General features: G+C 39.7%; 1 protein-coding gene across 12 annotated transcripts in view; it reads right to left on the reverse strand.

Moving 5' to 3' along the window:
* The window catches only part of STAMBPL1 (STAM binding protein like 1), a 45,747-nt gene that overhangs the window by 16,505 nt on the left and 12,916 nt on the right, over window positions 1-16,326 (reverse strand). For 6 of the 12 annotated variants that reach the window (XM_007198447.3, XM_057531268.1, XM_057531270.1 and 3 more), the window contains 2 exons: window positions 5,334-5,416; window positions 2,183-2,400 (listed from right to left, as the gene is read on the reverse strand). In XM_007198447.3, the coding sequence (XP_007198509.3) occupies window positions 2,183-2,400; window positions 5,334-5,363 (248 nt within the window). In that variant the 5' untranslated portion in view covers window positions 5,364-5,416. Of the gene's footprint in view, window positions 1-2,182; window positions 2,401-5,033; window positions 5,093-5,333; window positions 5,417-10,033; window positions 10,088-10,675; window positions 10,911-16,326 lie in introns of all 12 variants that reach the window. The other 6 variants (XM_057531272.1, XM_057531274.1, XM_057531271.1 and 3 more) reach the window with 4 other exon arrangements.

The following is a 16,326-nucleotide window of genomic DNA, read 5'->3' on the forward strand; positions in this document are numbered from 1 at the left end:
ATTTGCCTTTCCATCAAAGGTTGGCCCAAGTATGATTTTGGCATTACAGGGTAGTTAAGCTCAGCAAACTAAGCACTGAGGTTAAGAGGGTTAAAGTTGGGATGCTCCCTGAAGAGACCACATCACTTTGGTTTTTCTCGGGTCTTCGGCACTAAATCCCACTTGAGCATCATTTTACTTATGTGTAGTGCTGGCAGCACTGAGGATCACGTGAAAATGTAAGAGTTTGGAAAGATGGATGTAACCCCTTCTCACCATTGAAAGACTCAAAGGGCCACTGATGAATCAGTAGTGCCATGGTGTCTACGTTAAAAACTCTTAAATGAAAATTCATAACTCAGAGAAATGTCAGACAGAATCCTTAGTGGATTTGGAGGTGCTAATTAAGAGTTAATTATTTTTCATCACCTTTGAGGAACAAGGGACAATAAAAATGAAGGGAAATCAGTACAGCAAACCAGGTACATTGCTTCCAGGTAAAGTGAAGATATTGCTTCCACAAGGGCAGGAAATTCTGTTTTTGTTTTTGTTTTTTCCTTATTGATGTATTCTTAGCCTGTAGAATGGTGTCCCTCTCATAATGAATGTTCAATAAATATTTGTTAAATGAATGAAAAGCTCTTAGAGCAAATACTATTTTTGATCAATGAATATGTTATACCTTATAGCTACTGATGTTCTGTTGTTTACAAATCACACATACACTGATCATCTCATCTATAGAATACAGAGGAATGGTATTATAACTCTTATCTCTCAAATAAGAAAATTAAAGCCTAAAGAAACTACATAAGGTGTGTCAGTTGCCTAAGGCTTTTGTAAGTAGCATAAAGTCATAGACATTTAGAGTTGAAGAGACCTCAGAGATTTTCACCCTTAAGTCTTTCATTTATGTAGATGAGGAACTGAACTCACAGAGGATAACTGAATTACCTATGGTCATATCGTTAATGACAGGAGAGAAATCAAATATTCTGATTATTCAGTAACTCAGAGAGTGAGTGGCCCTTTACCACACTTACGTGTGTGTGTGTACAAAATCCAGAAGAAGGTGAAAAAAATATTATCCATTAGTAACTTATAGTTCAGAAACTAAAATGGAAAATGTGTGCCATCAATGACAGTTTATAACGTCCAATTTCATAGTTATTGCTTAACTTTATAGAAACTCGATTTTTCCCAGGTAGGATGAATGTTGCCAACCATTCTCTAAATTTCCAAGAAGTTAATTAACTTGAATAAAGTGCAGAGCCCACTTTGCACACCATATTAACTGCCTTTAATTTCACCCATGGTAGAATCATGGATGCAGTATTTAAAACAGTTGATCTTTCAGCTTCTCGAATGTTCTCAGGTTAAGTCCCCAACTAAACTAATACAATTAATCAATGTGTGATTTCCAATTAAAACAAAAATAAGGGGTTCAGCTCAGATGAAATAATTTTTGGTAACAGGAGATCCTCCCAATCAGTAAGCTGGCAAATTGGTATGGAAAACCCAAATCCCATTTCTTTTAGTTCAAACTAGGATATCTTACTAACAAATATCTATCTAATGTGAAGTGTGATATTTTTACACGGCTGTTTTGATGGAGCCACTTTCACTCAATATTTTGGAAGCTCTTTTATACATACAATTCTTACACAGCTAAATAATTGCCTTAAAAAAATACTAACCACAATGTGAAACCAACTACTACACTCTGTCCCGGAATCAGTTCCTTCCTAGGATCGTCAATTTATCCCCTAGTCTCAACCCATCAAATTAAATATTTAAAATGTTAATGGCACGTTCCAGGTGTTGTAGATGGAGCTACAATATGATGTCTGCTTTCATAAAGCTTGCATTCCTGTGAAGGAAGAATGACACAAAACAAGAAATTTTATTTGTGAAGAGAGGGAAGGGGCATGCTGGTTACTGCGCTGGCCTGTTGAAAGGTGTCTGACATCCCTGAGCTTCGCCCCATCCCTGATCATTCATCCCTAAGCCTCAGAGATGGTGTAAGGCCGCCTTTGAGTACATTACTTGGTAACTTAAAAACCTGGACATCTCATGCTTTCGGAGATTGTAAATTCAGTCTGAATATGAAAACATGCCGGCATCTAAGCTGTCTCACCAAAATACCATGTAAATATTTTCCTCAATTTTCTCATTTCGAAGACCTCTAAAATAAAACACTTACGTTATAAATTTATTATAAAGAACAAAGGCATTTTCCAAGTTTCCTTCTTCCAAATACACGGACGCCATCCTCTCCATTTCTATTCCGGATCTAAAGTAGCGGCGTGGAGTGATATCTTCATTGATGGTGATATTACAGCCCAGCTTGCTTAGGGCGCGGACTCGCTCTTCCGGGCTGAGGGAAACATCCCTGTGGTCCGGCATCGCAGCTAACTTTTTCTGCAAAGTCGAATTTGAATCTCTGGTTATAAGAAGAAATGAACATGACTGAAATTATACATGTATTTTCTGTACTAAATACCTGACATCAATACCTAAGGAAAGTTTTTCGTAAGAGTTAATGATATGATAAAAATAAGTCTTTTTGCTTAAACGTGTGGTCTACACACCAGAAAGACACACATCTCCAGGGTAAACATACACTCTTTTGGACTAAGACCTCTTACAGGTTTCAGCTACAATTATGTGGCAGTTCCTGGGTATGCAAATGTTTTAGGTCATTTTAGGTAAAATATCATTGACCCTTATATCCTCACGGAAGCAAGCCAAGAGATGAATTCCTACCAGGGTAGGGATCATGTCATTATATTTGAAGGGCCTCCAAGAGATGGCTTGGATTCGAAGTTACTATCAGGATTCAATTCTATTCCAAAACACATCTGGTTTTATAAGTAGCTTTCAGGGTCTCCCTGTATCTTTACCAAGTGAATAAAACCCCACCAATAATTCCAGGAAAAACCTTTTCAAGCATATGGCCATTCCCCCCACCCCTTTTTTAACATAAAGACACTCTCAGAGCTCAACATAATAGTAACTACACCATTAATTAGTCCCTGACTGAGAAAATAATAATAATTACTAAAGAAAAGTCTGTGATATTAATACATTTGTATTTTATTAATAAAAACAACATCTATACACATCTGAAAAAACATGGAACATATACATTGAGGATAATTATTCAATTCTTCAATAAAAAGTCAGTGCTTCTGAAAGGTGAAAGAGCCAAACTTTTTCTGTTAAAGGCCATATAGCAAGTTTCTTACGTTCAGTGGGACATACAGTCTCCATGGCAGCTACTCAGGCTCTGCTGGTGTGAAAGCAGCCATAAACCCCACGTAAACAAATAATCCTGTGTTCCAAAAATATCGTTATTTGACCACAGGTAAATGTTTCAATGACATCAGGAAAAAAAAAAATCTATGGAAATTAGGGCATTTTCTAAAGCAGACTTCTAGCCTCCTGTGTGCACAAAAGTAACTTGTCTGTTTTTTATTACTATACGGTCTACCCTGAATTATAATTATTTGTATACAAGTATTTTTGACTCCTTATGAACTCCATGAGGGAAAGGAACCATTTTACACTCATCTCTGTCCTCTGGAATGTAGTATATTCCCTGCAACACAAATGATAACCAATAAATGTATCAAATAAAGGAGGAAGAGAGACAGGGAGCAACATGATTATAATTAGATTATCTTTTTATCTGAAGGAAAAAAATAAGATTTATTTTCCCTTTACGGGAATGGTGCTACCCTTCCTAAGTTTAAAATTGATTTAGGAGATAAACTGGGAAATAGCCTAAACTCTTCATCAATCTGTAATGTTTCATTTGCATATGAACTTCTTAGATGTAAATAAATTTTCCAGATGAAGAAGCCTTAGTGTTCATTTTTACATTGACATGTCCACTAAAATTTTAATTATTCCTACGTAATGTTCTAGAAAAACACACAAGGCACTTGATAAGGATGACTCCTTCCTCTGCAGAGGTGGAAATGGGTCAGCCTTTATTATCCCACAGTGCCTTGACAATATGGGGTCAGAAAGTGAAAAGTTCCTCCAATTTTCTGCTCCTCAAACATACTCTCAAAAGCAACTGAGCATCTGTGAAGGACTTTTTCCTCAGAGAGAGAACACTAACCTATTTCAGAGCAAGAACCAGGCCCTCTATTTCTTTTTTTTTTTTTTTTTAAGTAAATTTATTTATTTTTATTTTTGGCTGCATTAGGTCTTTGTTGCTTTGTTGCGCAGGCTTTCTCTAGTTGTGGCGAGCGGGGGCTACTTTTCATTGAGGTGTGTGGGCTTCTCATTGGGTGGCTTCTCTTGTTGCAGAGCACGGGATCTAGGCGCCTGGGCTTCAGCAGTTGTGGCTCGTGGGCTCTAGAGCACAGGCTCAGTAGTTGTGGCGCAAGGGCTTAGTTGCTCCGCGGCATGTGGGATCTTCCCCGAGCAGGGCTCGAACCCGTGTCCCCTGCATTGGCAAGTGGATTCTTAACCACTGCACCACCAGGGAAGCCCCAGGCCCTCTATTTCTTTATGTTCTGGTGCTAAGCTTTGTGTGTATAGGGTATTCAGTATACTGCTGCTCCCAGGGCTACAGGGGTAGTGAGTGGGTTTGGGAGGGTCATCAGGAGGAGGGGGAGGGTAATGACAGCTTTCATTTATCAAGCCCCAAGAACAGGCTGGCAACATTAAAACTACGGTTTCCAAAAGTTGTAAGGCACAAAGTACAAAAACAGGGCCATGGAGATTATATAACGTTCCTATATTCACATTCAGAGACTGATCTGGGACACACAATAAGCTCATGGGATCCCAAGGCCCCTGTTATTTCCTCTCCAGCACGTTATTTCTTCTAAGATGTAGCTCAAGAAGGTGTGTACTATGTTGGCTGTAAGGGGAAAAGATGAAAAGGATGAGAGTTTCAAGTAGTCACACATTTACACAAAGATCCCAAAGCAGCATCTAGGTGTTAAATACAAAATTATTTCCTTGGTCATTACCACACAAGGTAAGCCTCTAATTTTTATCTGGGAAGAAGCTGAGGCACAAAGAAGTTGAAGTACCTGCTACAATGTCATCTGTGAAATTCTTCTCCCCGGTGTTGTGCTAAAGGACTACACTCCTGGAATCGAACCAGATAAATTAAAATGTCACACTTTCATGGAAAAAAAAGCATTATTTTTAATTCTAGCAAAGGTGGTTTTATTAATCACTTCCTCAAAGGAGAGGACCACGCAGATGGATGAAAACGGCAAGTGCTCAACTTCTTGAAGTAATTGTGACTCATTTCCCATTCAGTGTGTTTCTGTTCTTCTTTTTGGGTTTTCGGACCACATGTAAAATATCGGTTGGTGCCAACCTACCAGGGAATTCACCGTTAACGGCGGATCCATGTTGTCCTGTCTACAAAATGATGGTGTTTATTGTTTCTTCTCAATCACTTCATCTGTTTCAAAGACAAAAAGCAGAGCTATGGTTATTTCTTGAGAACTCAAGTCTCAAATCCCAAATGCCAGGCTTATTTCTGCCTCAGAAAAAATATGTACAAATTGAAATAACTTATATAATCTAAGACTATTGGAAATCTCTTCATGAAAATACAGAACTGCAGGTGGTTATAAGGTTTCTTGAAGCAGACTTTTAAAAAAGGAAGTGTGAAGAGAATTAGTTATTGCCTAGTACCCAGTATGAATCTGCTGCGTGTTATCTTACTTAGAACACTACGCAAGGTTATAAAGTGGATTTACTTGCTTCGAAAGGAGAAAGAAGGTCATTGTGATTGAGAGCATGGACTCAGCCCTGGAGCCCATCTGGGCTTAAACTAAGTCCTACTGGCTGTGGTAGGTAGAATTCTAAGACGGTGCTGTGATTCCCGCCCCTTGGAATCCACAGGTTTATGTAAGCCCCTCCCCTTGAGTGTGGCCAAGACCTGTAACTGGCTTCTCATCTCAGCAGAACATAGCAAAGGTGATGGGAGATTACTCCCATGTTTATTATATTCTGTCATATGGCAAAGATGAAGAGATTCTGCAGATATATTAAGGCCCCTAAACATCTGAGGTTCAATTAATCAGAAGGGAGATTATCCTGAGTGGGAGACCTCTCCTGCCGACCTGGAAGACTCAGCCATCCTGAGTTCCACAGCAGTAGGGAGATGAATTCTGCCAAGAATGACGTGCTCTTGGAAGAGGACTCCAAGCCTCAGATCAGATCCTTACCCTGGTCGACGCCTCCATTGCTGCCTTGTGAAACCCCAAGCAGCGGACCTAGTTATGTTGTGCCTAGACTCCTGACCCACAAAACTGTGAGATAATAAATGTATGTTGTCTTAACACATGAAGCTTGGGGTGATTTACAATGCAGCAATAGAAAATGAATACTCTAGCTGGGTGACTGCAGGTAAATATCTAGCCTTTCTGTGCACCTGAATAAAGGGGGAAAATAATAGTACCTATGTCATGTCATTGTGGTAAGGATTAAATGACTTAGCACATAAAGTGCTTAGAACAGTTCCCAGCACATAGTCAATATCATATCAATGTCCGCTATTATTAGAATCTTGATTTTGCAGTTGAGGAAACTGAGGCTCAGGGATGTTAAGTGAACGTACCCAAGTTCAAATAATCATTCAATAAATGTTAGTCTCCTTCCTCTGTATGCTAGTTTAGGTCGAGCTCTGCATGATCACTTCCCACTTCTAAATTTACGTCGGCTTTTATATTCCACTAATCACTTATGCGACGCTGAACACATATTTTCTCCTCAGTTCCTCATTCATGAAATGAGGGGGTTAAGCTACACTCTTTCAAGTTACAACGTTCTGTGATTCTCGAAAACTTCAGAAGTAGCTTATTCAATCCTTCCGTGCTATTTTCTGACCTGAATTCATGGCTGGAAAATCCTTCCAAGGAAAGTCACTTAGTGTGTTCTGATCTTTCCCCTTCATCCTCTCCAGTGATCCCTGGAGTACACATCAAGCTGTAGGCCTGCAGGTTGCAGAAGTGCCCAAGAAAGAAAGGACCTACAGAGAGCCCCAGTCACAGTGCAGTTTTAAAATCCAAATTAATCCTGGGACCACTGAATGTAGGCAATCCCTTTGGGAGAATTACCACTTCTTGGTGAGAATAAAACAGGAAAAAAAGACATTAAAAGAGTTAAGGAGACAGAACAAAGAGGCTTATGGAGAATTTGAGGCTGGGTGGGAAGAGAAGAGGACAAGGAAATACTAGTTACTCATTGATTAGGGTCTCCTAAAAGCCAAGAATGAATTCTTTTAGGGGTTACTCAGATCCTTAAACAGAGCACAAATAATTTAAAAAGTTGGAAACATTAGCACAGCAGTTCTAAAATCATATAACCCTGAGACTTGTTTAAAATGCAGATTCCTGGAACTCAAAAGGATTCTGGATCCACTAGTTTTAAGCCCACCGATAGGCATTGTTAGGATGTGGTGCAGGTGATTTTGACACATGAGACTTCCAAACAATGCTTGGAAAGACACTGCATCTGAGAATGTATCAAGCAGGAGTCTTAGTTGCAAGCAAAGGCACCGACTCTTGAATCCACAGAATGATAATGGAAAGGTCACAAATTTCCAAGAAGGCCAGAGAAATTGGGCTTGGAGGCTACATACCCAGCAACATGACCCCAAATCACACAGCAGCACTGGTCTGCTGCCTGTCACTGATGGGCGGGGGAGCCAGCGGCTTCCATCACCAACACCAGCTGCTGTCCGGGAAGCCACCTGTGGAGGTGCCACGTTATTTTTTCATGTCACTGGTTTCTATTTCCAAATATGAGATGGAGGTGCCTGATTGGCAGAACCTAGGTCACATGCCTGCAGCCAGGCTGCAAAGGTGGCTAAAAATGCAAATATCTAGCACTTCACACTTCCATAGGAGGCAAAGTGGAATGTGCCGGGTGAGAAAAGGTAGATTCAGGGCTGGGCGGCCAAAAACAACGGTAAGTGCGCACAAAAATCAAACTTTTCCGCAATGAGCTTCTAGACGTATAAAATGCTTAATTCAATATATCTTGAACACCAGAATTTATTAAATTCCTGTAGATGGAAACCAATAGTTAAATCTCTCTTTAACTCTATTAACTCCCCCACACAAATTTATTTATAATTCAGAAACGGAAACCAACTCCCCTCAAATCTAATAGGAAAGAAGTTTATACATTGGTCAGTCAACTGCTTCTTTTTGGACCATTAACTACTCGGTGGCAGTGGTCCTGCCTTAATTCCTTTATTTTTCAATCTGCAGTCCTACCACTTATCCCTTGCAATATAAACAATTACCAATGTCAGCAAAAACAGGTTATGTTCTCAAGACCAGTAGCTGTCAAAGTGTGATACAGCGTCCCCAAGGGGTCTGCAAGGTCAATATTATTTTCGTAATGTTACTAAAACATTATTTGCTTTTTTTACCATCCATCTGTATAGTGGAGAGTTCCATAGGGTACAAGTTAATGGCTATGCTCACTTGCATCTTCTTGTAAATGTCTGCTACAATTTTTAACATGGTAAATATAAATAGATATAACCCACAGAAAGCTTTTTAGTGCCCTTAATAATTTTTAAGAGTGTAAAGTGGTCTCATGACCAAAAAATTTGAGAACCCGCTGCTCTAGATCAACTACGCAAACAAACAAAACAAAACCTCACCATGCTACTTCAATCTAACCAGAAATATAGTGAGCCATGAGAATCTAAAAGATGAAAAAATAATGGTCAAGTATCACCTTCCATTTATACTACTAAGGTCTCACTAAAATAATTAGAAAACTGAGGGCACAATAAGAGATACCTTACCTCACAGAACCCAAGACCCACAAGAGCAAATGTGGCAGACTGCTATATAATCTGCAATACCCATTCTCTTTTTCTAATATAAAAATATAATTTTTTAGTTGACACATAGCCACCCACGTAAAACCTACACTTCCAGGCTTTCCCTGCCCTGAGGTGGCAACGCATCTATTAGTGTGTCTGAGCAGGGTGAGAGGAGAGGACAGGGGCGGGACATGAAATCAGAGAGGCAAGGAAGGTAAGGAGGACATAAGTCCTCCATAAGGACACAAGATCACCATACGGACTTTCACTTTTATTTGGAGTGAAATGGGGAGCTATTTAGGGCAATGAGCAAATGAGCGACATCAATGGCACTACAATTTAAAAAGTGACCTTGGGGTGCTGTTGAAAATGCACTTTGGGAAGCACGGGAGGAGTGGGAGATCAGTGGGGAGAGGTGATGACGGCTTGGGGGGTACGGAGAGCTGGAGACTGCAGTGGATCAGCAAATGTGATGTTCATTATTTTCTCCATTTCCAACCGGAGGAAAGGCAAATGACTTCAATGCCATAATTATAAGCAAATGGTACTTAAAGGAAGGACGTAATCCATGTAACATTAATGACAGGAGAGCTGGCATGACACTGGCAGGGCCATCTTCTCCAAATCCTCACCCTTCAGCAACTGTCATGGGAAGACAGGCTGAAGACGACTTCAAGTGCTAAAGATAAAGATAAACATTGCAATTTGGAGGATCAGAAATATACTGAAACAAGACACCCAGAGGATGCCAAAGGCGCAGGGGAAGGACTCAACATCATGCAGGAATAAAATATAAAATCCCTTTTCAAAGTGGAGGCTCCAGGAGCACATAGTGCAAAGACAGCCTTTGGCTTCAGCTTGGGTATGAGTCCCGGCTTCATTATCTACTTGCTGGTCATCCTCACTGGACCCTTCCAGGCTCACTTCCTTCATTCACAACTGGGATCATCACCACTTCATCAATTCAGAGTGGTTTACAACTAATGAAAAACATTCAACAGGAATGCCTGATTTAATCTCAATCTACTCCCTACTCTCTGCCCCCAGAAGAGCCCATATTCCTGCAGCTTGATAACATCTGAACTACAGCTTTGTGACACCTTTAACCTGTAATATACCTCTTGAGAATTCTTTTGGCTGTAGAGCTCCTGTCTTCTTGCCTTTATCTCCAGACCCTTTTCCTCACTGTAGATTCAAAAGACACACCATTTTCCTCTTTAAACTGACCTTTTAAAGAGTAGGGAGAGTATCCAATTTCTGTTCATCCTCGCACACAAGGGCCTGGGGAAACCGGGCGCAGAAAGGTATCAGAACCACATATTCACAACGAGCACACGGAAGCCAACCCCCGTCCCAGCGGAGCAGCTAACAAGTAGCTCCTGGAACCATCTGAGCAGCTCCTGACTGTGCCCAGAGCGGGTGAGGCAAAAATCTAGTCTCATTCAAGAGTGGCCTGGGATGGGGCAGGACCCTCTCCAAACTGGCACTTCTCAGCTCTGAGTTTTAACAGTTCACTCTCTCTACGCCCTCTTGGTGCTATAGCCCAACAGCAGGATCCTTCTGGGTTCTGGGTCCCAACTGGATGTCTCTATGTCTCAACTGCCCCCAAGGAAATGTGGAAGCAGATCTATGATTCTGCCCTTTAAAACCAGCAGCAAGTAACGCCAAGAACAAAAGAGGACAATATCTAACCCGTTAACACAGTGTTTCTTTTGTGACCTTTTTAGCCTTAATTATTAATTCCCTTAATTTTCCTTCTCTTCCTTTTTTTTTTCTTAAATACTTTTTTTGGGGAGCTGGGGGGCTAAGCCCAGAATCCTGACTTACTTGCATACACAGAGCCAGATTTTCCAGAATACAAAGACTAACCAGGCAGGAAAGAGTCTCCTGAGAGACTGGGCACACAGGACAGCCAGTGAGACCATCGCCCAAACGTGTTGTTTTCTCACTGGTACTCCTTTCAGGCTGAGTGCTGCAGGGAACTGGATAAGCAGGGGCGGCAGATGAGAGAGGCCAGGACATCTCATGCCACATGCTGTAGTCTCATTTCTAATTGGCCAAAAGCAGCCTTTCTTCTCCCCACTGGGTCAGAGTTCAGGTTTTCCTGGAAGAACATGGTGCAATTTACTTAGTTGGAGATAAAGGAAATGATCATAACCTAGACTGTGGGCTGCAGTGACCTAATCTGATTTAGATAAAAGGAGGTTAAAGGTCACTCCCACGCCTTAAATGACAGAGGCAGAAAGGAGCATCTCCTGAGTCACAGCAGGCTTACAGATTGGGACCTGCTTCAGGAAAAAAAAAAAATGACCTAAGCCCATCCTTGCTGTTCATTTGGAAGGATTCAGACGTTAAAACCAAAGATTATTTTTTTATACTCAAGAGATTATTTTTATATAATATTTGTAAATCAGAAATTATCATCTGCTGTGACCCAGATGATAACATTATTTGTACTAAAATACTGATGAGATAAATATGAAACTTGATCCGAATATTAGAAATAGCTTTTATTGTCTTTTTTATACACTTGTAAGTACTACATGTGAGTACCTGCTAGGTATCAGGTATTTGTCTCTTATCCCTAGAAGGATATTCCAAGTTAAACATACCTCAGCAGTGTGGTTAAGATTAGATCAATCAGCAAGAATGCAGTTGCTACAGGAAAGATTATTAAATAAATCACCATGCCCAATATATGTTTCAAATTACTTTGAGGTAAGTCTAGGCTACCCTGAGGGCAATCAAGTCGCACTTTGGGCCATAAAAGAATTATTTCTCATAGTGCAGTACAATTTTTATTCTGACACCAGGATGAGATGTTTGGGCACCCTTAGCCCAGCAGCTCAGGGTTTGGGGCAGTATACGTGTAGGAGAAACCAGCTTCTACCACTTGTGAGGTGGGAGTGCTATGGTGTCTTATTTAACCCTTTTGTGTACTTTATCTTCATCTATTAAATGGGGGGAAATAACACCCTTCCAGAAGAACTCAGTGGAAGCTTACATGAGGTTAAAAAAAAAAAACCACAAAAAAGAGAATTTTCTGGCGGTCCAGTGGTTAGGACTCCACGCTTCCACTGCAGGGGGCGTCCACTTCCATCCCCAGTTGGGGAACTAAGATCCCGCATGCCACGCAGCATGACCAAATTAAATAAATAAAGATCATTAAAACACACACACACAAATTCTATTACAGTTCCTGGCATGCAGTAGAAAACTCAAAGAAAATCAGTCCCTTTTCACATCAAATGGTTAGAAAAGTAATGTGATGTAGGCTTCTATTATAAATAGCAGAGATGACTAATGTTTAACTACTTGCTTCATTGCAATTAGTCTTTGACAGTCGCTGTCAGTTGTCTATCCAACAGCCGCCCACTCTCCCCACCCCCTCTTCTTCCTGCCAGCAGGGCCCAGCCTCACTAGAGATATTCACTTTTCCAGACTCCCTGGCACTCAGGACTTGACTAGTTGGCAAGTGACCAAATCTTGGACAATGGGACCAGAAGGGAGAAATCTATTGGGAGGACTCTGACATACTTTCATCTCTAATACAAAGAGATAGTCTGGAGAATATGTGCCTTTTCATCAGCTGGACCTGTGTCTTCATGTAAGACTTGAAATGCAGCAGCCATCTGGTAACCCAGACGGGTCAAGCCTAAGACCCAGCTGGATGGCAGAGGTGGAGGGGGGAGGGAGCCTGGCTCCTTGCAGACACTGTTGAGTTGCTGAGCTTATCTTGAAACCATTCTCCTCTGAACTGTTATTGTGTAAGACATAAGTACCATTATTTAAGGCACTCTTAGGATTCTGTAATCTGCTTCCTAATTGATACAGGATTCCTCCGGCAACATAAGGAAATGTTTACCTATGTGAATCCAATGGTGAAAGTGCTAATTCTGAATACTAATACTAATATTAAGAAGAAGGAGAAGGAGAAGAAGAAGAAGAAGAAGAAGAAGAAGAAGAAGAAGAAGAAGAAGAAGAAGGGGAAGAATTTTGTGAGATTTAACAATTTTCGAAGGAAATATTTCTATCATAATATTATATTCTTCTTTGATTAAAATATGTTATTTAACTCTTTCTTCATGATTCACAGTTTTATTTCAACGTACCTGCCAACAGCAATGCTTCCCTCCATTTCTAATTTGCTTTCATCTAGAAAATCACTTAAAAAACAACTTCTTTACTAAACTTCTCTGACTTCAGTCTTTCTCTCCTTTTAGTCTATCTTGATTACTGATAAAATAATTTAAATTTATTTGTAAAATTAAAGTTTAGCTGGACATGGGTCTGAAAGGATCTCCTGTGAATAAACTATATGCTGATTACAGTGACTGCTACATGATTTCTAATTTGGCTGCTGAAAAATCATTTTTCTTACCTTTTTTTTCCTCTACTGTCTTCTACATAAGAGCAAGTTGAGTTCTGGGCAGGTGAGGTAGGACTATGTATATCACCTTTAATTCAGCAAAAGAGCTATCGTAATAATAATTATATTATTATGATAATATAATATCATAATTATATTATAGTAATTGGTTACTAATTATATACTAACCAAAAGCTTTCCTTCCCTGGTTATCTGAAGTAATGCATTGACCTCCATTCTCAGCCCTCACAACAGCCTTATCAAATAGGAAGCAGTTGAGTCTAGAGATTAGACATGCAGCCTCCAGGGTCAGACCACATGGGTTCAAATTCTGACTCCAAGCAATAACTGCAGAATCACAGCTACCCAGACTGCAAAGTGGGCTTGATAATAGTAACTAAGGAAAGACCTGTTGAGAAGGTGAAGTGAGAAAATGCTTGTGAAAACAAGAGCGCGATGCTTGGTGTCAGGAAGCACTCAGCAAATGATAATGACCATTATCTCCATTTTACAGGGGAGGAAACTTGAGCCTAGACTAGGCAAGCAACTTAAGTAAGTGGTGGAGCAAGGACTCAAGACTAGGTGTGTAAGATCCCAGAGTTCATACTCGTAGTCACACAGCGATACTGGCAATTAATGTTTAATAGCTGATGGTGAAATCAGGGGAAGGTCAAATTCTTGGGCTTTGGACAAGAGTGATAGGATTTATTGCAGAAATGAGACTTCAGGCCAGCATTACATCTGTTTCATAGTCTTCTTCCTGCCAAAGAAATAAAAGGGCATCCATTCCCTCCACTTGTTTCTTAGGCAGAGTGATTCGATGTCTGTGCACTGACCACCTGGAATATGTAGTTAAGAAATTCAAATGCATAATTATTCGACCAAGACACAGTTTAATTCAAAATATGTGCTGGTTTTTAATGTAAATTCTAAATTGTGGTACTCAAATTACTTGGCCATAAAAAAGAATGAAATAATTGCCTCTGTAGCAACATGGATGGACCTAGAGATTATCATCCTGAGTGAAGTAAGCCAGACAAAGACAAATAATATATGGTATCGCTTATATGCGGAATCTAAAAAATAATACAAATGAACTTATTTATAAAACAGAAACAGACTCACAGACAGAAAACAAAGCTATGGTTACTGAAGGGGGAAGGGGAGGAGGGATAAATTAGGAGTACGGGATTAACAGATATACGCTACTATATATAAAATAGCTAAACAACATGTATTTACTGTATAGCACAGGGAACTATAGTCAATGTCTTGTAATAACCTATAATGGAAAAGAATTGGAAAAAATATATATATGTATAACTGAATCAGTTTGCTGTACACCTGAAACTGACACAATATTGTAAATCAACTATACTTCAATAAAAAAATAAAATAAATTCTGGTATTCAAAAGGCATTTCATATGCTCATAAATATACTAATTTATGATTCTGTTGTACATTTTAAATGAGGTGATTCAATTAATATCTTCATAAAACAATTAAAAATTCATAAAACATTTGGAATATGAATTTGAAGTGTTGGGGAGAAATTCAGTTAATTTGCCAAGATAGATTCATATGAGATTAATTGTGTTATCTTGCTGTTGAAATACTAAAATTTCCTGGAAATTATGCATTCTAAAGATAAGCCACCCATAAGCCACTAAACTCTAATATCCACTTGAACATACTTCCCTTTTTATTGCAATTTGCTTTTAAGAAAATACTATCCAAGGGAACACTCTTGCACTGTTGGTGGGAATGTAAATTGATACAGCCACTATGGAGAACAGTATGGAGGTTTCTTAAAAGACTAAAAATAGAACTACCATATGACCCAGCAATCCCACTACTGGGCATATACCCAGAGGAAACCATAATTCAAAGAGTCACGTACCACAATGTTCATTGCAGCTCTATTTACAATAGCCAGGACATGGAAGCAACCTAAGTGTCCATCATTGGATGAATGGATAAAGAAGATGTGGCACATATATACAATGGAATATTACTCAGCCATAAAAAGAACTGAAATGGAGGTATTTGTAATGAGGTGGATGGAGTTAGAGTCTGTCATACAGAGTGAAGTAAGTCAGAAAGATAAAAACAAATACAGTATGCTAACACATATATATGGAATCTAAGGAAAAAAAAAAAAAAGGTCATGAAGAACCTAGTGGCAAGACGGGAATAAAGACACAGATCTACTAGAGAAAGGACTTGAGGATATGGGGAGGGGGAGGGGTGAGATGTGACAGGGTGAGAGAGTGTCATGGACATATATACACTACCAAATGTAAAATAGATAGCTAGTGGGAAGCAGCCGCATAGCACAGGGAGATCAGCTCGGTGCTTTGTGACCACTTAGAGGGGTGGGATGGGGAGGGTGGGAGGGAGGGAGATGCAAGAGGGAAGAGATATGGGAACATATGTATATGTATAACTGATTCACTTTGTTATAAAGCAGAAACTAACACACCATTGTAAAGCAATTATACTCCAATAAAGATGTTTAAAAAAAAAAAAATAAAAGAGAATGGGGATCCAAAAAAAAAAAAAAAAGAGTCATGTACCACAATGTTCATTGTAGCACTATTTACAATAGCCAGGACATGGAAGCAACCTAAGTGTCCATCGACAGATGAATGGATAAAGAAGATGTGGTACATATATACAATGGAATATTGCTCAGCCATAAAGAGAAATGAAATTGAGTTATTTGTAGTGAGGTGGATGGACCTAGAGTCTGTCATACAGAGTGAAGTAAGTCAGAAAGAGAAAAACAAATACCGTATGCTAACACATATATATGGAATCTAAAAAAAAAAAAAAAAAAGGTTCTGAAGAACCTAGGGGCAGGACAGGAATAAAGATGCAGACGTAGAGAATGGACTTTAGAATGTGGGGAGGGGGAAGGGGAAGATGGGATGAAGTGAGAGAGTGGCATGGACATATATACACTACCAAATGTAAAATAGCTAGTGGAAAGCAGCTGCATAGCACAGGGAGATCAGCTCGGTGCCTTGTGACCACCTAGAGGGGTGGGATAGGGAGGATGGGAGAGAGACGCAAGAGGGAGGGGATATGCGGATATGTGTATATGTATAGCTGATTCGCTTTGTTATAAAGCAGAAAATAACACACCAT

The sequence above is a fragment of the Balaenoptera acutorostrata genome, chromosome 16 (genome assembly GCF_949987535.1).
Source record: "Balaenoptera acutorostrata chromosome 16, mBalAcu1.1, whole genome shotgun sequence".
In the NCBI taxonomy this organism is placed as follows: Eukaryota; Metazoa; Chordata; class Mammalia; order Artiodactyla; family Balaenopteridae; genus Balaenoptera; species Balaenoptera acutorostrata.